The sequence below is a fragment of the Podarcis muralis genome, chromosome 12, assembly GCF_964188315.1.
Source record: "Podarcis muralis chromosome 12, rPodMur119.hap1.1, whole genome shotgun sequence".
NCBI classification, from domain to species: Eukaryota; Metazoa; Chordata; class Lepidosauria; order Squamata; family Lacertidae; genus Podarcis; species Podarcis muralis.
The window spans coordinates 22529715-22554764 of NC_135666.1; the positions used below are offsets into that span (position 1 = coordinate 22529715).

The 25050-nt window shown below is 44.0% G+C and overlaps 1 protein-coding gene across 6 annotated transcripts in view; it reads left to right on the forward strand.

Moving 5' to 3' along the window:
* Positions 1–1509: 1509 nt before the first annotated feature.
* PRTFDC1 (phosphoribosyl transferase domain containing 1) overlaps positions 1510–25050 on the forward strand; it is a 50467-nt gene continuing 26926 nt past the window's right edge. For all 6 annotated transcript variants that reach the window (XR_003709052.2, XR_003709053.2, XR_003709051.2 and 3 more), the window contains exons 1-3: positions 1510–1770; positions 5716–5822; positions 9987–10170. Coding sequence is in view for 3 of the 6 variants with exons in the window: in XM_028749802.2 (XP_028605635.2) it covers positions 1525–1770; positions 5716–5822; positions 9987–10170 (537 nt within the window). In the remaining 3 variants the exon portion in view is untranslated. The remainder of the gene's footprint in view (positions 1771–5715; positions 5823–9986; positions 10171–25050) is intronic.

Consider the following 25050-nt stretch of genomic DNA (forward strand, 5'->3'; position numbering starts at 1 on the left):
TGGCTTTAGTTCTTCCACCCCAAAACACTGTTTGCTTTTAACTGATAAGCAGAAAGTGGTGTAATGCTAAAATTAAAACCAGTGTGGTGCAGTGGTTAGGGCACTGGGCTAGGATCTGGGAAGCCAGGTTCAAATGCCCACCCAGCCAATAAAATCAATGGGTGATCTAGGGCAAACCACTGCCTGGTCACTAGGCTTTTAGGAAACAGCTAGTTTCCATCCCAGCTGTTATGTCTAAAGAAGTTGTAACATTAAGAATTTGTTTGTTTTCGTCTTTTCTCCCCAAACCTCCCCCCCCTCCATTTTGTGTCCCATCTTTTCAGACTGTAAACCTGAGGGCAGCAGATGTGCTGTTTTCATTTATCAGTAAACCACTCCGGAAACTTTCTGGCTGAAGAGTAGAGTATAAATGCTTCAAATAAATAAATACTACCACATTTGATTTGGCATAAGCTTCTGCGGACAAGAGATTATTTCATCAAGTGCATGGAAGGCTGTCTTCGGTTGCCATCAGTGCATTATGTAGGTGATGAAGTGGTCTTTGGTCCACGGAGGTTAATCCTATATTTGCTAGCCTTTAGGGTACCACAGGGTCTCTCCCACTCCCTCCCTGGTTTATGTTGTGCAACACTCACCTGAAATCTATGGGCTAGATTTAGACAAAGGCTGCAATCTGGGAGAAAGTGCTGTTAAACCCAATGAGTTCTAAGCAGGCATTAATATTATTACATGAACTAAGGTCCTAATATACTTAATGGGACAAATTAGTCATGACTTAAGTCCCACTGATGTCAGTGGGAACCATCTGCACACAGTATCCTGCGTCTGCTCAGAAGCCCCATTAAGTACAATAAAACTCATTCCCCAGTTAAATCAGCCTGGATCCAACCTCATGTGTCTAAGATTGCAGACTCAGAGACACCTTTAAGTCCCAGTGAAATCAATGCCCAATAAGCATGCATCTAAGAGGCTATGCACTGTGAAAGCCAGTTCAAGGGCGAATTCCAGACAGGCAAAAACACACAGGGCAGGGCTGGTGAGGTGTGGCTGAGGTGTAGCCAGCTGAGAGGGGTTTGGAGGGCCACATGGGCATAACTAGGTTAGCGTGTAAGCGTATCATATTACATACTCATTTCCTTACATTTATACCCCACTCTTCTTCCTTTCAACCTAGAACCAAGGCAGCGGTCTCCCAGGCTTTAGGCTTCCTTAGACCCAGGTTCAAATACTGCGCTCCCACAGAGAAGTGCCTCCTCTCTCAGCCTACTACCCTAACGCGCAGATTTTACCCTAGTGTAGCAGATTTTAAGCGGAGAGGGAGCCACCATATCCTTGACGGAGAGGCTCCTTAACAGGCCCGAGCGCGGGCATTAGGGGAAAAAAGGTTCCGGGGCTGAAACCGAGGACAGACAGCTCTTTTGGTCCGTCGAGGTAAAAGCAAGCCCTGCCCAAAGGCAGGTGGTTTGAGAGGCATCACCCCCTCTCTGCGCCAGCTGGAAGAAACCCCCCTAAGGGCGGGTGTGGATGTCTGGGAGCAGTTCTGCCGAAGCCACGACGGCGCGGGCCGCATCTAGACGAGGCTGCAGAGGCTCAACTTCTCGCGGCAGCGGCCGGAGGCTCCTTTTCTTTCCCGAGCGAGGCGCCGCCTCTTTTCCCTCCTCCTCCTCCTCCGTCTCAAGGCTCTCGCCAACCTCCTTTCGGAAGATGGCCGGGCTAAACAGCAAGACCCACGCAGCGGAGGCGCCGAGAAGCAGCGGCCGAGGGGTCGTGGTAAATGCAATAAAATGAAATAAAAATAAAAATCCCTTCTCCCCCTCCCCTGCTCCCGCATCCTAAGCTTTGCTGCCTCCCTTCTGCAGTTAAAGCATCCGCTTCCGTCAGCTAACCCCTTTCCCTCCCTTTCATCTATCCAATCCCTGCCCTTTATGGCGGCTCCCCCCCTCCTGTTATGAAACGCTCCCCGCCCGCCCCCCCAAAAGAATATTTGAATTGCAAGCGGGTTAGTCATTCATTGCGCTCGATGGGGCTCACTCCCTGTCTGCTGTGCTGAGCCCGCTTATCTGGGAGAATACCGCCCCCCCCCCCATTGAACCCAGTTAGGGTTTACATCCGAGTCAACGTGCATAGATAGGAACTGGGCTGCGCGAGTATGCATTCCGGTACATTGAAATATGATGCATGTTGTTATCACTGTTTTCCATTGGGATTTCCCCCTGGTAAGTATGTGTAGGAAAGCAGCCTTATTGCTAGCACACACACACACAAATATTTTGGATGCGATTTCGTTGGGGCTTCTGATACGAGTTTTGGTTAGAGGAGAGTTGTTCCCTCTAGATTCCTTGTCACGTTAAGAGTGAAATGCCGCAGCTGCAACTTCGTAATTTCATCTAAAATAGTCTTGGCTTAGTAGAAATCCATTCAGTGCAGCCACCGCCACCCAAAAAACAGCAACGCGTCGTCCTAGCACTAGGTGCTGTATATGAAAATGTTCATGTTTGTGCATAGCAATCCCTAATTGCAGCCAGCAGAATGTATTACCTCACCTGCAGCCATAATTACGGCATGGGGGGGGAAAGGTTTTGGTATTGCTTAGCCTCCCGGATTAGCAGGTTCACAACAGGTGTGCTTAAAAGAATGTTAAGATACAGCTAGGCAATCTTAAGGTGTGCATTCTTATCAAACATTAACTGTTTTCTATTCCTATGTACTCTTCAGGGTGCAGGTAACAAGCACAGCTGCCTTCTGAATAAATAAATCGTTAAGCCCAGTCCTAGGCATGTTTACTCTGAAGTAAAAGTGTTACTTTGGACAATGTTGCTTACTCCCAGGCACATATGCATAGGATTTTACTGTTACTCATGTCTCCAGTTTACTGGTTGTTAATAGCCTAAGACAGTCTTGACCCTAAGCACCCACCTGGCAGACCTAGACAAAAAGGAGTTACATGTACGTGAGGGACTGTGCCCTTCTTCTGCACCTGGTATAGATACCACTTACTATAGGGAAATTATGCTGGGCAAAATAGGCCTTTGTTCTGATCTAGCAAGCCTGCTCTTATGTGCTTTCTCTGCCTTTCTGAAGGGCTTCCCTTGAACCCCTGTCTCCCGTGTTTGCCTTGTCTTAGATTGACAGAAGTGTTTGGGTCACAGAAGGAGGAAGCAAACCTCTGCTTTGGCAGTATTCTATACATGCCCACAGTGTTTTATGACACTTCTGTTCATTTCCTTAAACCAGAGCTAGCCAGTGTTGTTCCTTCCAGATGTTGTTAGACTGCAGCTCCCACCAAACCTCATCATAGGCTGTGGTGGCTGGAGCTGACACGATTTGGGAAGCCTGGCAACATCTGGAGGGCACCATGTTGGCTACCTTTGCTTTAAACTGTCCAAGAGTCCTGGAATTTGGGCACATATAGCAAAGATCTTACGGTACTTGATACAGAATGGAAGATTTGTGTTAGGGGAATGAGATGTATTTCCCCACAAGAGCTGCCTAGAGTGCAAGGATATGTTGCTCCTTTCCACATGTCTTGGCACATTGTAGAAAACTCTGTTATGGTGATTATGTTACCATTCCAAAAAAAGAATACAGTGGTACCTCGAGTTACAGACGCTTCAGGTTACATATGCTGCAGGTTACACACTCCGCTAACCCAGAAATAGTACCTCAGGTTAAGAACTTTGCTTCAGGATGAGAACAGAAATCGTGCTCCGGCGGCATGGCAGCAGCAGGAGGCCCCATTAGCTAAAGTGGTGCTTCAGGTTAAGAACAGTTTCAGGTTAAGAACAGACCTCCGGAACGAATTAAGTACTTAACCCGAGGTACCACTGTAATGTTGTTTTTTTACTGCATTTGATTTACCAGACAAATGTCAATCTTTTATTTATGCATTGCCTTCCATGCTCATCTCAAGGCAGTGTACAAAATGCAATAAAAACAGTTTTAAACAATATAGAAAATAGCTGCAAAGTAAAACACACACACACACACACACACACACACACCCCAAATAGACACCTGTGGCAAAGATCCTTTCATCCTGCTGGGAAGGCTTGTCAGAACAAAAATGTATTCACTTGTTTCCGGAAAGGGCAGAATGTGGGACGCCTGTCACATTTTGGCAAGAATGCTGCTTGCACAGAACATGGGCAGCCACACTAAAAGCTCTCCTGTGAGTTACTGCAGACTGGGCTTCTGAGATCTTTGGAACATGTGGAAAGGAGAAGCTTTCCTACAACTGGCTCACTCTAAAACGAGGACGAGCAATAAGGGACTAACCCATAGACTTTTGCAGGGTTGTTTTCCGCAGTCATGCAGTTACGGACAAAATGACATTTTAACTTTCAACTTTTGCCCAGATGAACCGTGAAATGATCCTTTCCAGTATCCTCTTGTGAAAGCTGTCCAAGGGAAACTCAGCCAAGGCTGGATGTTCCAGCGCTAGTTCAGAATGCATTCAGAACAGAGCACATACTGATGCTTGGAGGCCAGAAGTAGTCCTCCCTGTTCTTGCTAGAATACTGAAAAGGCCCAAGAAGCACCATGTGATCCCCATGTGATCTTCTGGTTCACTCGCTACCTTCTGTCTGAGGTGAAGAAGAATGTTTGAGCGAGCCAAAGGCCCTCTTCCAAGCACAACCCAAGTAGATTCCTGCAGAGAGATAGATTGTCGCTGCATGCCCAAAGACTAATTTGCTAGGACTTGAAGCCAGAGAGAACTTTTCACTCTCGTATTTTTTTTTTTAGAAGAGGGGTAGCAGAAACAACAAAGAGTTTTATGGCTCCGTCAAGACCAAACACGTTTGCTACGGCATAATTTTTTGTGGGCTACAGCCCACTTCAAGAGGTGAATCAGGTTGCATCTGATGGGAGAGGGCTGTCGTCTACAAAAGCTTAAGCCGTAAGAAATGTGTTTAGCCCTGAGAATGCCACAAAACGCCACTGCTGGCAGTGGGTTGGAGGAGGGACAGGGATGGGCAAGGCCACCCCTTTCTCCTCTTTCACTCCCTGCCCACCCCCCACTTCAAATCTTCTTTGTTCTCCTTGCCCAGCAAACCAACAGGAGAGCAGCAAATCAGTTTGCCAGAAATGTGAATCAGTTGCTTGCATAAAAAAAGGTAAATGGACCCCTGACAGTTAAGTCCAGTCACAGTTGACTCTGGGGTTGTGGCGCTCATCTCGGTTTACAGGCTGAGGGAGCCGGCGTTTGTCTGCGGACAGTTTTTCTGGGTCATGTGGCCAGCATGACTAAGCCGCTTCTGGGGAACCAGAGCAGCACACGGAAATGCCATTTACCTTCCCACCGAAGCAGTACCTATTTATCTACTTGCACTTTTTGGGATGGTTTTGAACTGCTAGGTTGGCAGGAGCTGGGACCGAGAAACGGGCGCTCACCCTGTTGCGGGGATTTGAACCGCCGACCTTCTGATCGGCAAGCCCAAGAGGCTCAGTGGTTTAGACCACAGCGCCACCCATGTCCCTAATCACTTGCATAGGGGTTCCATTAGTTTCAGTGTTTTTTGTCTCCCCCCCTTTCTGGGCTTCCCTCCCAACATGAAATTAGGGTGATTGTTGCAAGTTCCCCACCTCTGTGCTGAAGGATCAAGCCTTGCTAAGGTTTACATGACTGCTTCTGCTAAACCGATTGCCAAATGGTGTTTAAACACAGATGATGCAATCAAAATTAAGTTTCTAATGAACATTTTATCTCTTTTACAGATTTCAGATGATTGGCCTGGGTATAGTTTGGAACTGTTTACATATCCACAACACTACTATGGAGATCTTGACTATGTGCTCATACCACATGGGATCATTGTGGACAGGTGAGGGTCTGAGAGTATGATGTTTATGAAAGCTACATGTTCAGTTCCTCCCAAGGTAGGAACATAACGCTTGCTAAAATATTGACACCCCAATTTAAGCTGTAATGCTTATTGTAACAGGAAGCCTAAAAGCTTGCTCTCTTCCTAGCCTGGGACCAGGAATAAGTTCCCGTCTCTCTCTCAGCTGGACTATGCTATTACCAGCTCTGCTTTCCCCTCTGACCTTGAGGCAAGGTCTGCAAGATTCAGGACAAACAAACAGAAATACCTTTTCACACAGGATGTAGTTAAATTGTGGAATTCTCTCCCACAAGAGGTAGTGGTGGCCAGCACCTTGGGTGGCTTTAAAAGAGGATTGGACGAATTCACAGAGGATGGGGCCATTCATGGCTGCTAGCCACAACGGCTGTGTTCCACCGTCAAGGAATTGTTGTCGTTTAGTCGTGTCCGACTCTTCGTGACCCCATGGACCAGAGCATGCCAGGCACTCCTGTTTTCCACTGCCTCCCGCAGTTTGGTCAGAGTCATGCTGGTAGCTTCAAGAACACTGTCCAACCATCTCATGTATGGTGTAGTGGTTAAGAGCGGTAGTCTCGTAATCTGGGGAATCCGGGTTCGCGTCTCCGCTCCTCCACATGCAGCTGCTGGGTGACCTTGGGCCAGTCACACTTCTTTGAAGTCTCTTAGCCCCACTCACCTCACAGAGTGTTTGTTGTGGGGGAGGAAGGGAAAGGAGAATGTTAGCCGCTTTGAGACTCCTTAAAAGGGAGTGAAAGGCGGGATATCAAATCCAAACTCTTCTTCTCTTCTTCATCCTCTGTCATCCCCTTCTCCTTCTACCCTCCATCTTTCCCAACATCAGGGTCTTTTCCAGGGAGTCTTCTCTTCTCATGAGGTGGCCAAAGTATTGGAGCCTCAGCTTCACAATCTATCCTTCTAGTGAGCACTCAGGGCTGATTTCCTTAAGAATGGAGAGGTTTGATCTTCTTGCAGTCCATGGGACTCTCAAGAGTCTCCTCCAGCACCATAATTCAAAAGCACCAATTCTTCGGCGACCAGCCTTCTTTATGGTCCAGCTCTCACTTCCATACATCACTACTGGGAAAACCATAGCTTTAGCTATATGGACCTTTGTTGGCAAGGTGATGTCTCTGCTTTTTTAGGGTGCTGTCAGACAGTCAAGGAAGCACACTCCTAAATACCAGTTGCTGGAAGTTGCAGGTGGGGAGAGGACATCTGATTGGCCACTGTGAGAACAGAGTGCTAGACTAGATGGGCCTTGGGCCTGATCCAGCAGGCTCTTCTTTATGTTGTTAGGAGTATAAAGATGAGGGAGCATCCAGCCCCAGACCTGCCCCTAAGGGAGCAGGGCCTTCTTGCTTTCCTCCAATTCCCCCTCAGCATGAATGAGCAGCATGAAATTAAAGACATCTAGGCATGGTGCAGTCGCAAATGCACATTGCCCCCTGGCAGCTAATTTTAAGAGGATTCATTAAAAACCAGGCTTTAGGGAGCCAAAAGGAGAAAGCAGAAGGGCATATGGAATACGCTGAAGAAACAGTCCATGTTTGTGTAACCCAATGCAATTATTTACAAACAAGCTTCTGGTCTCCTCATGAGTAGTATCATGGCTGGTCAAGAGAACAGTGAGAGACAACGGACTATGGCCAACATTCAAAGGGATAATTATACTGCCAACTGCTAGGAAATGGAAGCTGAGCGACCTGGAAGTGTTTAAACAGACAGGCTGGGAGTAGGCCACAACTGCACCATGGTTACCACAGTTACTGGTATGTAAGCTCAGTTGAAATTGGGGAGATGTGTTTTCCACATAACTCTTTAGGGTGGAGATGCTGAATACCCATTCAAGAAGGTGGACTCAGTGACACATTTATGCAGCTCTGGTAAAGACAGGGTACTTTCCTGGTATTGCATGGATGGGTACAGATTTTTAAGTCTTGGTTCTTTGATTATTTCATTTATTCATATACATCTTGTTTTATTTATATACTAATTAATGCCAAAAGTAGGCTTCCAAGCTTTTCTCATTTCCTGTGCTCAATAAGTACAAGTTGTGACTTGTTTAAACTAGATACCTGTAACCAGTGCTTTTTTTTCTAGAAAAATAGGTGCCGGTACTCACCATGATGTTGTTACAGTAAGTGTCACATTTTTAACCAAAAGAGAGAAAGGTGCTGGTACTATGTGCCCTTGAGTACCCCTTGGGAAGAAAATGTAACCCTTTTTCTTAATGAGACGGTTACTATTCTGCATCAAGCTAACATTCAGATGTTATGGCTATTTTTATGTGGCCTGTGCTAACCATGGTTGGAGCTTCTAGATGTACAACAGGCAAACCATGGTTTAGAGTGGCTTGCCCACTTTCATTTTTCACCCTTTCAGCACTCAGCTTGATAAGTTCTTAAGTTCTTAACTGAGACTTCTTCAAAGTTGGTTTAGGGGACAGAATGTAGGACTAGGGACCGGAAGACATTCAGCCATTCAGTACACTGAATGACACATCACCAGTCACTGTCTCTAAGCTGGATTGTTGCGAGGATAAAATGTTGGGGTGCAGTGGGGGCATATATGCTGCCTTGAGCTCCTTGGAGGAAATGTGGAATAGAAAATAAATAAATATATATATATAATTTAATCTGTATTTTCTTCTTCGTCCAAGGAAGAACAGCAATTATACCCATCCAACAGCCCTGTGAAGTAGGCTGTTCAGAGAGACTATTATATTCCAAAGGCATAGAGCTGAGTTTTATAGCTGAATATGGATTTGTACCTGCATTTTCCGCATCCATACCCAACACTCTAGCCAGCTACCTTTAAATATAAATACGAGCTTTAATGAGAAGCTCTGGCAAATTATATCTTTGTTATTCGTAGCTGGGGATTGTTAACTGCTAAGCTGTCACCTAGAATAAAGTTTAAATACTTAATTTCCGAGATGTTTTGAATGCTAAAGCTGAAATAGCTTCAGGGCTAGAATGTCACTGGAAATCATTCAAGGTGCACATTGTAGTCCTCAGAATAGCAAAAGGGTTAGGAAAATGAGGAGATCTTAAAAGACAATTCAGCACCTCCTTCTGCATAAAAATAACAGCAACCAGAGGTCACTAATCCCCTTACTGGGTAATCAACATATTTTAAATGCCTGAATTAGCAGGTGTGGGAAAAGAACTTCAGCTGTGAGCGAGCAATTGTAATTTCCGCAGCAAAAAAAATTAACAAGCTGCCAAGAAATCGCCACACACCCTTCATGAAATGATTGCCTGTGTGTGAAATATGTGTGAGCATTCTACTGAGTTCTGGATCTTTTGGATCAGGACACCAGAAGGATAACCTTCACCTGGGTTATGTCCACCTGGACCTTCAGATCCTCTGTAGAGACCCTCCTCTATGTGCTGAGTAGGGTTTGCAACTAGAGAGAAGGACGTATCTGTGGTGCCACCCCTATCGTGAAATAGTTACCCCAGAGAGGCTCACCTGATGCCATCCCTATGGTCTCCTTTTGGTGCCCAAGTGCAGACCTCTTCATTCACCCAGGTCTTTTAGAAGCAACTTGCATTTAAAGAGAGAGTGTTGTAAACCTGGTCTTCCAGTGACTGGGTTGAGTTCTGTTCTATTTTCTACTCCAAACTGGTTGGTTTGGAAGGAAAGTGTTGTGCTACTTTCTATGGTTTCCACTATATTTTAATTAATTTTGTGTTTGTGTGTGTGTGTTTATTCTGTTGCTTATGCCGAAGGGAAGTCATATAAATTCAGCAATAAATAAAATAAGTACAGAAGATCCCAAGAACTTTGTTGCTAGGCTTTCTGGCTATTTTGCTTGTCCTGCACACATGGAACTTGGTTTTTTTCCTTACATGTGCCTTGATATGTTGCTAATATTTGTACATTAAAAAAATCCAGTTGCACCAGAATTTGGGTGGCGATGCTCATTTGAATACCGATGTAGTCTATTTGCACCAAATTACTTTAAATGGGATGCACATTCAGACGCCCATCTCCACCCACATTCTGGTGCAACCGATCCTGAAGTTGAATCCTGAAATGAGACCTTGAACTTTACTATTTTTTTATTGCACCATAGAATATACTTGCATTGAAAAATCCCAAGTCTTACCATATATTTATCCTTAATTTTTGCTTTAGGACAGAATGTTTGGCCAAAGATATCATGCAAGACATTGGATACAATGACATTGTAGTTCTCTGTGTACTTAAAGGTGGCTACAAATTCTGTGCTGACCTTGTGGAGCATATTAAGAACCTCAGTAGAAATTCAGAAAGGTTCATCTCCATGAAAGTTGACTTTGTCAGACTGAAAAGTTACCTGGTAAGTAATGATTTTGCTTACTTAAAGAAAAAGAAAAAAAAAACATTGTGAGTTGAATGTGGTCTGATTACAGTTTGTATACATGGATTTTTATTTTTTTTAAAAGGCAAGCATCAAAGTCCAACCTTCCCAGTTTTTGCTGTTGCAGGCTTCAATGAATAAACTGATGTAATGTAATGAATTAACTTTTCTCCTTTCGTGAACAGAACAGGAATTTGGGAGATGACACACTCAACTTAAGGTCTGGTTGATTTTTTAAGGATCCTAAATGATTTACTCCACTACAGCTTTATTGCATCCATTATTCCTTCTCTCTCAGTGAAACTGAACCAGCCAACACAAAGTTCCATTTTTAATAATAATAATAATAATAATAATAATAATAATAATAATAATAATAATAATAGTAATAATAATAATAATAATAATTTATTATGTATACCCCACCCATCATTGCAGAATTTTAATGTTGGCTTTATAGAGAGAGAAAGAGGGGAAACTATCCCCAGAGTCCCTTGGGTCAATTAGTTCTGTTTAAGCCTATTTAAGACCACAGCATAGATGTGCCTTAGGTTTGAAGCAAGACTCAAGCCAAAATCCAAAGAAAGCGTGGAACTGGGTCCATGAGTGGTGGAGGTGGGACTGAGATCTGACACTTGTTTCTCTTACACAGCACCATCCACACACCCAGTAGCAAATGGCTAAGGAACAGGGAGGAGTTTCTAAAGCAGTTTGTGATATGACATGTGGTTCCACAGATGTTTGGAGAAACAATGTGAGCAATTCTACCATGCTAGCACAAGCCCCTTGGGCAAACCAGAGCAGCACTTTTGGATCTTTGCCATTTTTTACAGCGAACTATTTGTTTTTGTCGTGAATCCTTATAATAGAAGGAACAGGAAGGTAGAAGCATCCCACCCACAGGGCTGGCCCCAGACCAAATGCAGGGAACATCCCCACCAGCCCCCTCTCTGTGTTCAGGTTTTGGGATGTCTTGTTTTTTATTGGATTCATAGTCCATTTCACGACTCGGCACAATTTGCAACCATGCAATTTGCATCCACAGTTCTTGTGGATCAGGAACTAGTTAAGTTAGCAGGGAGCAAAGAGTAGGATAGAGCACAGAAAATGAAGTGTTCCCCCCTCCCCCCAAGGATCTGTATTCATCATCATCATCATCATCATCAAACCTTTACAGTGGTACCTCAGGTTACATACACTTCAGGTTACAGACTCCGCTAACCCAAAAATACTACCTCGGGTTAAGAACTTTGCTTCAGGATGAGAACAGAAATCATGTTCCGGCGGCGCGGCAGCAGCAGGAGGCCCCATTAGCTAAAGTGGTGCTTCAGGTTAAGAACAGTTTCAGGTTAAGAACGGACCTCCGGAACGAATTAAGTACGTAACCAAAGGTACCACTGTATTGGCATCACATACAAACATTCAGAATAAATAGGCCAGTGCGATCTCGTCGCCATTTCAACAGTACAGTCATTTGCCAAAGGGAAGAAGAGGTGAGAAAGATCTGTATTCGAACCTGTGCTTTTTAAGCAGTGATGTGAACAAGTTTGCTGATGATACTAAGTTGTTCAGGGTTGTTAAAAGAAAAGAAAAAGGATTCTGAAGAACTCTGAAAGGACCTGTCCAAATGGTGAATGGGCTTTAAAATAGCAAACACAATTCATTGTAAACAAGTGTAAAGTGATGCATGTCAAAAAATATTAAATTCACATATATGGTACATTCACGAGGTGTTAACTGGCAGCAATTGACTAGGAGCAAGACTTTGGAGCTGTAGCAAATAGGTCAGGGGAGATGTCAACGCACCATGCAGTAGCTGTGGAAAAAAAGGCAGATTCTATGCTGAGGGATCATATTGAAAGGAACTGAGAATAAGATTCCTGACATCATTAATGCTGTTATGGGGTGCAGCCACATTTGGAATGCTGTGTACCATTCTGGCTGCCTCACCTCATCAAAAGAGAAATGGGAAAGTTGGGAAAGGGTCAGAAGTGGGTAACCCAAATGATGGATGGAGCAAGTCCTCTAGGAGGAACGGTTGCGGCATTGGGGCCTTTTTTAGTTTAGGGGAAAGGCAAATAAGGGGTGACATGATAGAAGAGCATAAAATTATGCACGATGGAGAGAAAGTGGCTGGAGAAAACTTGTTCTCCCTCTCATAACACTGGAATGCGTGGACACCCAATGGAAGCTGAATGTCGAGAGATTAAGAACAGGCAAAAAAAAAAAGTACATTTACTCACCCAGTGCATAGTTAAACTATGGGATTCACTCCCACAGGAGACAGTGATGGCTACCAATGTGCATGGCTTTAAAAGAGAATTAGACAAATTCATGGTGGTAAAGACTATCAGTGGCATAGCTGTCAACTTTTCCCTTTTTTTAAGGAAATTCCCTTATTCCGAATAGGATTCCTTGCAAGAAAAGGGAAAAGTTGGCAGCTATGATCAGTGGCTTCTAGCCAGGATGTTCCTAAATGCCAGTTTTTGGAAACTGCAGTCGGGGAGAAGGCTCTTGTGCTCAGGTCTTGGTTTCAGGCTTCACGCAAGCATCTGATTGGCTGCTGTGAGAACAGCATTCTGGACTAGATGGGGTATTGACCTCTTCCAGTAGCCTCTTCTTATGCTTATCTCTGTCATAATAGGGTTAGAAAGTTGCACATATGAATCTGATTCCAGTTGTTTACACACACACCCCACACTCACATTCACTGTCCCAGTAAATGATAATAATAAAACATTAATATTAATATTAATATTACCCTGCCCATCTGGCTGGGTTTCCCCCAGTACTCTGGGCGACTCCCAACAGAATATTAAAGGCACGATAAAAAATCAAATATTAAATGCTTCCCTAAACAGGGCTGCCTTCAGATGTCTTCTAAAAGTCAGATAGTTGTTTATTTCCTTGACATCAGATGGGAGGGCGTTCCACAGGGCGGGCGCCACCACTGAGAAGGCCCTCTGCCTGGTTTCCTGTAACCTCACTTCTCGCAGTGAGGGAACTGCCAGAAGGCCCTCAGAGCTGAACCTAAGGCTGAACGATGGGGGTGGAGACGCTCCTTCAGGTATACTGGGCCGATGCCATTTAGGGCTTTAAAGGTCAGCACCAACACTTTGAATTGTGCTTGGAAACATACTGGGAGCCAATGTAGGTCTTGCAGTTCACATCTAACGCCAAGCCAAACTATGGCTAAGCGCGAAGGAGGAACTTGCTGTCAAAATCATGGCCGTTCCTCCCCAGTGCTGCTGCACTGCAGAGTGCTATATCACAGTTTGGCTTAGTGTTGCATTCGAAATCCAGGCTCATGGTTTCTATGGTTAATGAGACAACTGGTTAACTAGATAGCTGGAGACAGATTCTTCCCCTTGTCTTCTCAGGGGTCACCTGGGTCACCACCTCATAAATCCTGCCCTGCACCCAACACTGGGCAGGAGGTGAAGATAGCAATCTTACACTCCCCAGGAATGCATCCTATTTTCTGCCAACTCCAGGGTGGTGGAGGACTGTGTTCAGTTTCTGCACCAATGGTTGTATGGACACATTTATTATCAACCAGAAACAATGCTGGTATCAGCCTGGTTATGGATATCCCTTTCAGTTGCTTTTCATTATTTTTCTGTGTGGGATCAAACCTCCTTGCTTTCCTTGCTCTGTTTTTCCATTGCATTTTAACATCTCAGTTTTATTTTTATCTAATTCGCTTTCTGGGGCCAGGTAGTGGTTTTCCTTGAACGCATTTACTCCCCAACCCCGCCATTCTCTTCCAGCTTCCCCCTTACTAACCATTTCCTGTTTCTCTCTCTTTCTCTCTCTCTCTTTTCCTTAAGGGAGTCCTGCTGCTTTCTGTTCCCTTTCCATGCAGCTGTGCTCTCTTCTGTCTCCAACTGTTTGTCTCGGAGAGCCATGTCCAAGTCTTGTAAACACTGGTGGGATTCTGATGTCTTTTCTTGCTCCACGTTCAGCATTCATGGCTAACAGGTTAGTTCATCGTAGACAATGGTAAATGGAAGCAGGGTGGGGGAGATAATCTGGATTTAACCGCTTAGGAAATACGCTACAAAGTTTTAGTGCAGCCCCCCCCCCCCCCGCCTTCTTTTTTCTTCCTGTGTGCAAGGAGAGGTTTTTGGAAACTGCCAACGCTTGCTACCTTACCAACACAGCCTGACAGAAAGCCTTGGCTGCAACCCACAGCAAGCAAACACATCAGAACAACGCAACTCGGCCAGGCTTTCTCCTGCTTTCTCAATACCGGACACAAAGGCAAGCGCTGGACAGTTTCAAAAGCCGTGCAGGGGGGCAGGCAGTTTGAATATAATTTCTTTGTGTGCATGCAAATGGAGTCCTTTTGGATGGCAGGTACCGCCTGAGCCGATGGAGGTTCCATCTGCCTTCACAAGTATATAAAAATTCCAGCTAGAGCCAAAACTGCTCATGGATGGTGGTTTTGCAAAGAATTTCAGTTGAAAAACACCCCCCCACAAAAAGCCCATAACCCTTGAAAAGATTTTCAGCACTCCTTTGTTCATGTTCATTTGTGAAACCCTCCACTTTCTTTGCCTATTTTTTAAAATTGATTTTTGAAAATATGATCAGACGAACCATATATTCTCCTGCCTTTCTTCAGCCCCACCTTTCAATGTGACCCATAGTGAGAAGACGAGGGAAGGGGGCAATCATTATGTGTATCTATTTGACCTAGCTCTGTATTGTGATGCTATGGCTCTGGTGCCAGGCTTGTATTGTTTTTAATCTCAAGTGCCTTCACTTGCCCTCAGTGACATCTTTATATAGCTCAATCTGATTGGTTACGTAGATTGTGACATTTTCCTCATTCACTGTGTGATCCCTGATGGGCTAGAATCGCCCGGGAAGGAGGAAGAACCACAGAGTATACGATATAAAAGTTTTGAGAGAAAATGTCTACACAGCTAGTACTGCAAGGTGAAAACTAGAAATCAAAACTGGGAAATACTTGTTGCAGTTCCATCCTCAAGCATCATCGTGGATTTCTCGCTCGTTTATACTCAGACACTCGGCCTGGAACTTGGTGAAACCAGGGCTTTCTTTGCAGCTTCCAGTCAGCTGCAACTTCCTCGCAAGCTCCATTGAATTGAATGGGAGTTTGCACAAGAACTCACTACAGCTCTTGTGCAGCTCCTGTTTGGCTGCTAACCCCAATGGCTATGTTCTGCCTCAATAATAATAATAAGAATAATAAGAATAATAAGAATAATAATTTATTTATACATACCCTGCCCATCTGGCTGGGTTTCCCCAGCCACTCTGGGTGGCTTCCAACAAAAGATTAAAATTACATTAAAACTGTAAGGGGCACTATGGTTCTGATAGTAGTTGCTGGAAACCACAGCAGGGGAAGAGTGTTGTTGCACTCAGGTCTTGTTTGCAGGCTTCTCATAGCCATCTGACTGACCACCGTAAGAACAGGCTACTGGGCGAGGTGGGCTCTGGCTTGATCCAGAAGACACTTGCATTCTTACTTCTGTCAGTGGGGCTTGGGAATAATTTGCTTAATAAGCCCAATATACAGGAGCCTTTTCCTGGTCATGCAGCCCTCCCCACCCCACCCCTTCTTCTCAGCAGCCCTGAACAAATTGCAAGAGTTTTCAGTTAACCATAGTTTTCCTGTTTGGACCAAACAAGCCACTGTGGTTTAGGCTTCAGAATGAGTCAGGATTTTAAACCATGGTTTGAAGTTAGGTGACGATCTGGGCTTTTTTCCAAAACCTGGTAACCGCTATGGTTTACTGAAGACTTCTGCATTTCATTCTGGCATGCATGTCTGAATTCAGCCAGTCTCTCACCAACTAAGGCAGACACGAAGAACCTGTAGCTGCCCAAATGTTGTTGGACTACAACTCCTATCATCCATTTGCTATCCTGGCTGGGGCTGATGGGAGTTGGAGTTTAAGAAGATCTGGAGGGCTCCAGGTCCCTCATTGTTACATATTTTAAAAAATATTAGAGAGAAGCCCTCGTCTAAAAGTTGCTAAATGTGACTGGGTATTTTAAATAAATTTTCACTGTATTTCTACAGAAGTGATGCAGGCAATTTGAAAAAAATGGTTATATGGTCTCCTAGAAGAATATTTTTAGTAGTGACTGTCGAATATGTGTTTCAGCTTTGAAAATGGCATTTTCAACTTCTGTTATCAATAAAGTAACTCTTTGTTCATTCCTGTGTTTATAGGAAATCTTCAAAAGAAAGTTGCTTTGCTGATGTCTAAATCATGTGGTAGAAAGTGTTGAAGATATGTGGTTTGAGCTAGCTTGCTTAATCCTTTGAAACTCATCACAATTATTTATGGTATCCAGAACAAAACTAATTTTAAAAATGTGACCTCCCTACTGAATAACAACCAAGATACACAATGGGTGCATTGATACGTGCACACAACCAAATACATTGATATTATATGCTTGGGTTTTTTTCCTACATTCCATTATTTGCAATTTATTTTACAGTTTTTCATTTTCGGCGGTATGTTGTCTCAGACAGAAGGATCCATGCCTGAAAACACTTGAGAAAAACATACAACAATACGGGCTTTGTGCCTGAACCTTTTAGGGAATCTGATTACATTCAGCTAATAGTTCAGATTTTGGTAAACTGAGATCGGGGTAGCCAAGGTCGTGGTTTCCAGATGTGGCTGGACTGCAACACCCTTCATCCATGACCATTGGCTGATGGGAGTTGCAGTTTGACAACATCTGGAGGGCACCATGTTGGCTCTCCGTGCTGTAGACTGATAAGACACTCGGCCATTTTTAAACTCCTAATAAATTTGTGGGCTACGCTAGAACTCTGCAGATCAAGTTTTCCTTTTCAAAAGTGATGAGCTCAAGTCAATATATGTAATCCTGCCCTTCCTCTGAGCTCCCTCTCTGGCTCTCAGTCACCAAACCTACAAAGGTCCTTTGTCTCCACACTTCTTGCCAAGGGTACACAGTCCTCCTGTCCCTTGGTCTTGCCTGCGATGTGTCTACCCTCCCCCACTGCCAGTCCCCATGCTCCACTTTCCCCATTTCCAACTCTTTCTTTAATACGCTTCTCTGTTCTGTTTGGAATTCCCTTTTTGTTATTCGCTTCTCACCCTGCTTCCTACCTCCGCTCTGCCTCCAGGGTCCTTGTCCACCCAGTATTCCCACCTAACTTTGGAATAAATATTTATAGGCTCAGGCTGCTGGGATTTGTTGCTGTGCTTGGTTTTGGTTGTTGGTTATTGTTGTTTTTGTACTTTTGGCATTATGAGGAATCAGATGCTGCAGCTATGAATGAAGTAATGACTTCCTACCGGGAGCCCATCCATTGTGGTTTCCTGGCACGGAAGCACAATCCAAAGGGACACTTGATTACTGCTAGATGTTCCACTGCTAATTTAGACGAGTTTCAGTGTTTCATTTATAATGGGAGTAAGTGTGTGCTCTTTTCAGGCTGAAGGACGTTTCCCAAGCGAGATAACCGCACTAAAAGCAGATCGGCAGCAAATTTTCTAAAATGCAGCCTATGGAAACCTCACTTAATTCGTGGCCAGTAGGAAAAAGAAAAAGAGAAACTTAAAAGGCTTGCTAACCTTTAGTGGCATTCAGTCAGTATGCTCAGTGCATTTTGCCAGTTATCTATACCTAATTGGCATGGAAAATTGAACTCATGACTCTCCTTGTAGGAAAACGCACACATGGGTGTGTGTGTTTTTCACCCTGCTCTGTGGGTTACAGGAGAATCTCCACTATTTCAGTTGGTTAAAGGCTTTTCCTTGGAAGAAGACGAGGTCAAGCATTCTGTTCCCTGTGCTTTCATATCTGCGGTCAAAGTGGTGATTTGTATTGTCTTCATTCACAGTATGCGGTCGTGGATTAATTACATATTGGCGCCTGCCTGGTGGAGTGAATTCCCATCACCCCTGAAGCCAATGTTTGCACTAATTTAAGATGAGTTTTTTTAAATGGGTGGGAGGGCCAAGTAGAAGAAGCCAGTTAGCGCAGAATTTGGCCCTGCAGTACAAGCCTTGGCAAGGGGTTCTTGGCAAGGAAACCTTCCTTTTCTCAGTTTTGGTAGGAGCTGCTTCAGCATTAGTAAGAAGAGCCAAACAAGACTATTATTATAACATATTGGGGATTTTTGAACTGGGCAAGGTTACTGTTAGGGGTTGGGAAGAACTGAGAGGTGCCCTGCGGTTTGAGGGAAAGGCATGGATCTGATTATTATTTTTTTTAATGGAGGGGAGGATGGGGACCAAACTGCACTTGTTATTCATGTGTGTGTGTGTTTTTTTATTTTCTTTTTAACCACTGCTTGCAGCCCTGGTATGTTGGATGTGCTTGAACCACAGTTTCCTAGTTTGGGTGCTATGGCAAACTGTGGTTTAACAAATCAGGAAGTCTTCAGTGAAGTCAGGTCCTTGGGATAAACACAAGCACTTGTTCATTCCTGATCATGGCTTGTTGGGCTGGGAATGTGATGTTTAAACCAGACTATTGGCACAGATTCTTTTGGGGGCAATCTCCCTTGGGAGGAAGAGAAAAGCAGACAAGCTCACTTAGGTCTTCAGCCAGTGGATCTACATCCACAGGTGGATCTGGAAGATACGCCAGGTGGTTCTTGACCAAGTTGTTACTGCTATGTTGGATTTCAGCTATGGCTGGCTAGACCAAAATATGCGATGGGCATGGTTTTCTAATTAGACTCTCAGTTTATCAATTTCCACAAGTGCTGCAATATGGCAGGAGAAAAGCATGAGCCATTCTAAGCCCATGATTCTGTATTTTGGGCTGTGTGTATTACGTATTAGGCAAAGAGCATTCAGCATCCTAAGATTCTTAGTTTTCCATTTAAAAACATGAAGTTGCTAAGCCTGGGGTAACCCAACATGATGCTCTTCTGAAGTTGTTGGAATACAAGTCCCATCATCCCTGACCATTGCCCGTGTTGGCTAGGGCTGATGGAAGTTGGGAGTCCCAACAACATTTGGTGTGCACTAATGTTTGCTTAACCCCACACTAAGCTATATGACTGCAAAAGTGTGCTTGAATGTTTGTGGGAGTGTTCCTACAGGTTTCATTGGAGAGTGAGAATTCAGTGTTCTGCATAAAGTCCCTCCCCCATCTTAGAAGAATCAGAATAAATATGCATAATACCTTTCAGTGTATATGTAGACCAGGCCTTCATTCTAGTACCCTTTCAAATGGGGTGGTTGGCTCACAGGCCATAGGATCCCGTTGTTTTTCTTTATAGTTTGTTCCCATAGTACAAGTTCCTTTTGCCACCCTGTGGGAGGATGGGCAGGGTATACATTCAAACAATAAGAATAAAGTCCCCTTGGTGTAGATGCTCTAATTTTAACACGCGTAACCCTGTCTATAGCCTATGGCTATTTCACTGAAGGAATAGCAGCAATCCCTTTGGGAATGCAAGACCCAGAGGATGTTTCAGAGGATCCCAATATGTTCACGCAGCCGTAAATATTAACTAGTGAAAGTGTTGCTTGGGAATTCTAAGAAGAAGGAGGAAAAAATCAAGGTAGTTCTGAAACCAGTGGTTAAAATCACTGCAGTTTTAGAAGGTTCAGCCTGCCGTCTTGATTCAAAATGGCATCCACTTGTATCCAAATATAGTCAGATACCTGCTTCTTGATCTCAGCATCCATCATGCAAATGAATCAGGACAATGGGCCCATATAGTCCAGCATGCTGCTCTCAGAGTGGCCAACCGGAGGCCTTTGGGAAACCTGCAAGCAGGACCTGAAAACAAGGGTATTCTCCCCTCCTGTCATTTCCAGCAACTGGTATATCTTAAGGATCCAAATGCTCAGAGAACAGACTAAGAAAAGAAACAGTTTTCCAAAGTATATAGTGGTTGGTTTGTTTGTTTTTGTTCCTATATGAATGACAATGCTTAGAGAGCATTTCCTTTCATTTAGCTCTGGAAAAGGAACATTGTTAATTGGAGCAAGCCCAGAAGCATTATAATTTCTCCCAAGGAATTTTATGACATCCTCTGCTGGCATCTCTCAGGCCTTGTTATTTAAAATAGATCAGATGGGGACCCCGCCTTGCAAGGCATAAGCCAGAAAGAGCCTATTCAGTCTAGTTCAAGAATGCGGCAGCAGCAAGGAGGCCTATTTCAGCACGACATATCCAATTCCATGTTCTTTCATGTGCCTCATCCATAAGTGGTTCTTGTGATTAAACACTGAGCTAGTTTGAGTTGGGATAGCAGAGCCTTCAGATGTCCAGGAACTGAAAAGGACCTTGAACAGTGTGGTCAGAAGGCAGAGGGCCTCATGCTTTCAGAGAACAAATGCACTTTGTAGTATTCATGTCTCCATCTGCTGACTGTCCCCATGCTTCTGGTTCCATTATTTTGGAGTTTAGGTCTCCTCTCCAGTCCATGGCCCATTCTTCACAAACCTAGATCTCAAGCATTCCTTGCTCCTTGAACCCCGGCTTTTGCAACTGACCCAGGGTATGGTTTGAAGCTAAGCAGATGTGGGTCTGGCCAGCACCTTGATGGGTATCATCTGGGAACCACATAAACACTGCTTTGGGTTGTATGGCAAAAGGATATAGGGCGGGATATAAATGTAAAATTGCTAACTTTCAGTATCAGCTTGTCCTTAGTACCAACATTTTAAACTTTCTATTGAAAAGATGCAATTACATATTTATTGATTCAGTGGGTATGTGGATGATGCATGGCCTATATGCTGATGCACCTCCTCCACCTGTGGTAAACTAGAAGGTCTTTCTGCTCAGGTATCTTAATTGCTGTCCACCACCGTTCGTCATTCCCCTGAGACGGTTTACGCCAGGATTAGATTCAGTACCTGACTCCACTTCAGTCCTCGAATGGTTCCAGTACCTGAATTCCCCAAGTAGGATGGTTGTTTATTTCCAAACTCACCCAAGGCTCATTCATATCTGTATATTCATAAGTGGTAATAATTAAATGCCTTATTCAGGAGCAGCAGGCCACTGAATACCAGTTTCTGTGTTAGGAAGCTTTTGCCTGCAGGCCCTGTTTTTGTGGACTTCCCAGAGACACCTGCTTGGCTGCCGCTTGATCCAACAGAGCTGTTCTTGCGATTTCTAAAAGAATTACTGTATTTATAAGCAACCTTAGAGTTAGCATTTTCAGTAACAAAAAAAAATATATATTTTGCCATGCATCTTATGTGACATTAGCAGTACAGTTCTCTACATTTCTCCTGAGAAGCTGCCGTCATTTACATGCTTACCTGGGATTAAGCCTCACTGGTCTCATTGAGACTTATTTTTGAGTAAATATGCATAGAATTGCACTGTAAACTGTAGGTTTGTGTCTCTGCAAAGGGGCTTTGAGGTCAAGCTGAAAGTGGTGATACTGTTGATGGGTGTGTGTGACAGAATATAACTGTGTGCTTACTTTGTTTTTCCACTAGCTTCCCCCCCCCCCCTCAAGAAGTTATTTGTGGGATTAAAATAACCCCCATGTGTTGTCTGCAGTATATGAATTTCCGGAAAGGGGAAGCCATGAACTTAATGATTTTAGTCTTCTGGCAAAATAATTTCAAGTATGCTAATGTTCGCAGAGCGTGAATTTTAAACAATATATATTCATTTTCATTAGTACACAATTCTCCTACTATTCTCTACAGATGCTTCTGTTCCTATGTCGGGGGGGGGGGGGAGCACATTCACAACAGGAACTATGGTACCTTCTGCTTTCTGCTGTGACAGAAGTATTCCCTGCTCTTAAAAAAAGTGTTGCCTTGACAATCACCCAGATTTGCATGTTTGTTAATGGATGTTTATCCTGGAGGGAAACCTGCTATCCATTTGCCCTAGGAGGCAAATGGTCTGTATCTGAATATTTTGTAGGTTGGGGGTGAGGAACTTCGGGCCCAGAGACTAAATGTGGCCCTCTGATCCTCTCTGTATGGCCCTCAGAACTCTTCCCAGGTCATGCTCCCAAGGCCACGCCCGTCACCAGCCTTGTTCTGCACCTTCTTCCAGTTGCATGGACTGCGACCTTGAACTGCAATCGTACCTCTTGCATGCGAGGCCGGACAGTGACATGAGTCTGGTGACACCCCCACCTCTGTTGTGCAGCCCAAAGAAGATCACACTTGGGCTGAAGAAGTTTCTCCAACCCTGTGGCACGCCAGCTGTTGCTGAGTTGTCATTGCCTCTGACCACTGGCCATGTTGGCAGGGCTGATGGGAGTCAGAGTCCAACAACTTTTGAAGGGCCACAGGTTTCCTACTCCTGCCTTAGGCACACCTTCTGCTAAATAATAATAATAATAATAATAATAATAATAATAATAATAATAATAATAATAATAATAATAAATTTATTATTTATACCCCACCCATTTGGTTTCCCCAGCCACTCTGGGCGGCTTCCAACAGAATATTAAAATACAATAATAACCTATTAAACATTAAAAGCTTCCCTAAACAGGGCTGCCTTTAGATGTCTTCTAAAAGTTTAGTAGTTGTTTTTCTCTCTGACATTCGGTGGGAGGGCGTTCCACAGGGCGGGTGCCACTACCGAGAAGGCCCTCTGCCTGGTTCTCTGTAACTTGGCTTCTCGCAACGAGGAAGCCTCCAGAAGGCCCTCAGCACTGGATCTCAGTGTTACTGTCCAACTTCTTATGCCGTCATGAACATCATTTTGCAGAAACCTCCCTGACCTAACAGGAGAAAAAACAACTGATCTGGCCAACCCATATCAATAGGAGCACATTATACTGCAAAAATAGAGCTGTCATCAAGTGGAAAGGCATGTTCAGCTGCAAATTAAGAAGCGGGGGCTCTCAATCCCCCCCATTCGAGACAGATGTTTTTATTGGTAGACATCTGAGAAAACTGTACTTTTCAGGGAGTTTGGATTTATCAGATGTGCTTGGTTCACGGCACAGGGTTACTGAGCTGCTCTATCTGGCAGATAATCCTGCTCATCCTCCTTTTCATTCATGTAATTAAATTTGGAGGTTAAATCTTCTCTGCTAGTGGTTGAACAGCATTAAAAAACTGTCTGTCTTCTGTCTCCTTCCCCACCCCGGCTGAAACTGCTCACGCAGTGACGCCATTGGGTGGAAGGTTAATCTACAGCAGAGTGGAGAAACACAATATATCACATTGTTTCTGTGCTCTGAAAGAACTCATCATTAGAAAACATCTCACTTTGTTGGAGTTGCACTGGCCCAGTCGCCTTGTGCAGCGTTACGGCCGGCCATCTGCAAGCGCCATTCAGCTGTAGTCACCCAGAATCAAGGATGGAAATAATTTCTGCTTGCGGTTGAAAAGCCGCACAAGATCAGCCAGGCCTTCGTTCTGCAAATCTGCTATTAACACTCTTTCCATCTATGCATAGACGGGCAGCAAGTTGGATTGGCACTGGGATGAGCATTTTGATAAGAGTGCAATATTAGCCGATAGAGTAGATTGGCACCTGCGGTACTGTTGTTGTTGTTGTTGTTGTTGTTGTTGTTGTTGTTGTTGTTACTACTACTACTACCGTTAGATTTAATTACCGTATTTTTTGCTCTATAAGACTCACTTTTTCCCTCCCAAAAAGTAAGGGGAAATGTGTGTGCGTCTTATGGAGCGAATATAGGCTGTGCAGCTACCCCAGAAGCCAGAACAGCAAGAGGGATCACTGCGCAGCGATCCCTCTTGCTGTTCTGGCTTCTGAGATTCAGAATATTATTTTTTCTTGTTTTCCTCCTCCAAAAACTAGGTGCGTCTTATGGTCTGGTGCGTCTTATAGAGCGAAAAATATGGCAATTGCTTTTTTTTTTTGCAGTGACTTACACCGCAAAAATAAAAATCAGATATAAAGGACAGGAAACAAAAACAGGGTAACTCTAACCTATAATTTGGCTATTTCAAGGCTGAGCAGAACCAAGTATGCATAGTTATTTGTGCTTTCCCTGCTCTGGGGTCCACCCCCATTTGATAAACTAGCCCTTATGACAGTTGTTTGTAATACTTGCCAATATAAAGGAGAAGCTTCACATCTTAAGCAGAGGGGGGTTTGCTGAAAAGAAACTTCTTGCTGTACCACAGCTTCTATTTCCCCTCCATGCATTGTTCGAGTGCATTATGCACTTTGAAACATTCAGTTTAAAGACCCACACTTGCAGCCCCCCCCCCTTAGACAATCTTCCACGCTTAACCAGAACAATTAAAAACCCAACTCACTTAGCTATTGATAACTTAACTTTGGAGGCTATCATGAAATCAGCAACACAAACCAAATTGAAATGCACCCTGCTGCTTGATTCCTTTATTTATTTCAAGTGTTTAAGAACAGATAAGGCCAACGAAATGTCACAGCTCAGACAAAACAGCTCTGGAGTTCTGTTAGAATTAGGATGCCACCAGGGCATTCTGGGAGCTGCACTTTCATTGTTGTGTTCTCAGTCGTCCAACAAAAAAAATTCCAAAGAAAAAAAAAAGGGCTGCATCCTTTACAAACACCTATTAATCATGGCACATTGTCCATTACGCCAGATCTTTTCTTGGGGTCCGGTTCAAGGGAAGGAGATTTCCTGTTTGAAGCATGATGAGTATACAAATTCCATTTTCATGAAATGTTTCATCCGGAATTTGCTGTAAACGCTTCCCAACATGCTAAAAATAAATGAAGGTGTGTACACACTTAGGGACACTTAAGACTTTTCTGCAAGGAGCAAGCATAAGTCTGGGCACATTGTTGTCATTCTTCCAGCATTGACTGGAGGCTAATATGTGAGTCACAACCAGTGGTGCTGGAGAAATTCATTCGGTCCATGCTTTTAAGCAAACTAACCTAACACGTGCTCTTCAGCAGAATACAGTCGTACCTTGG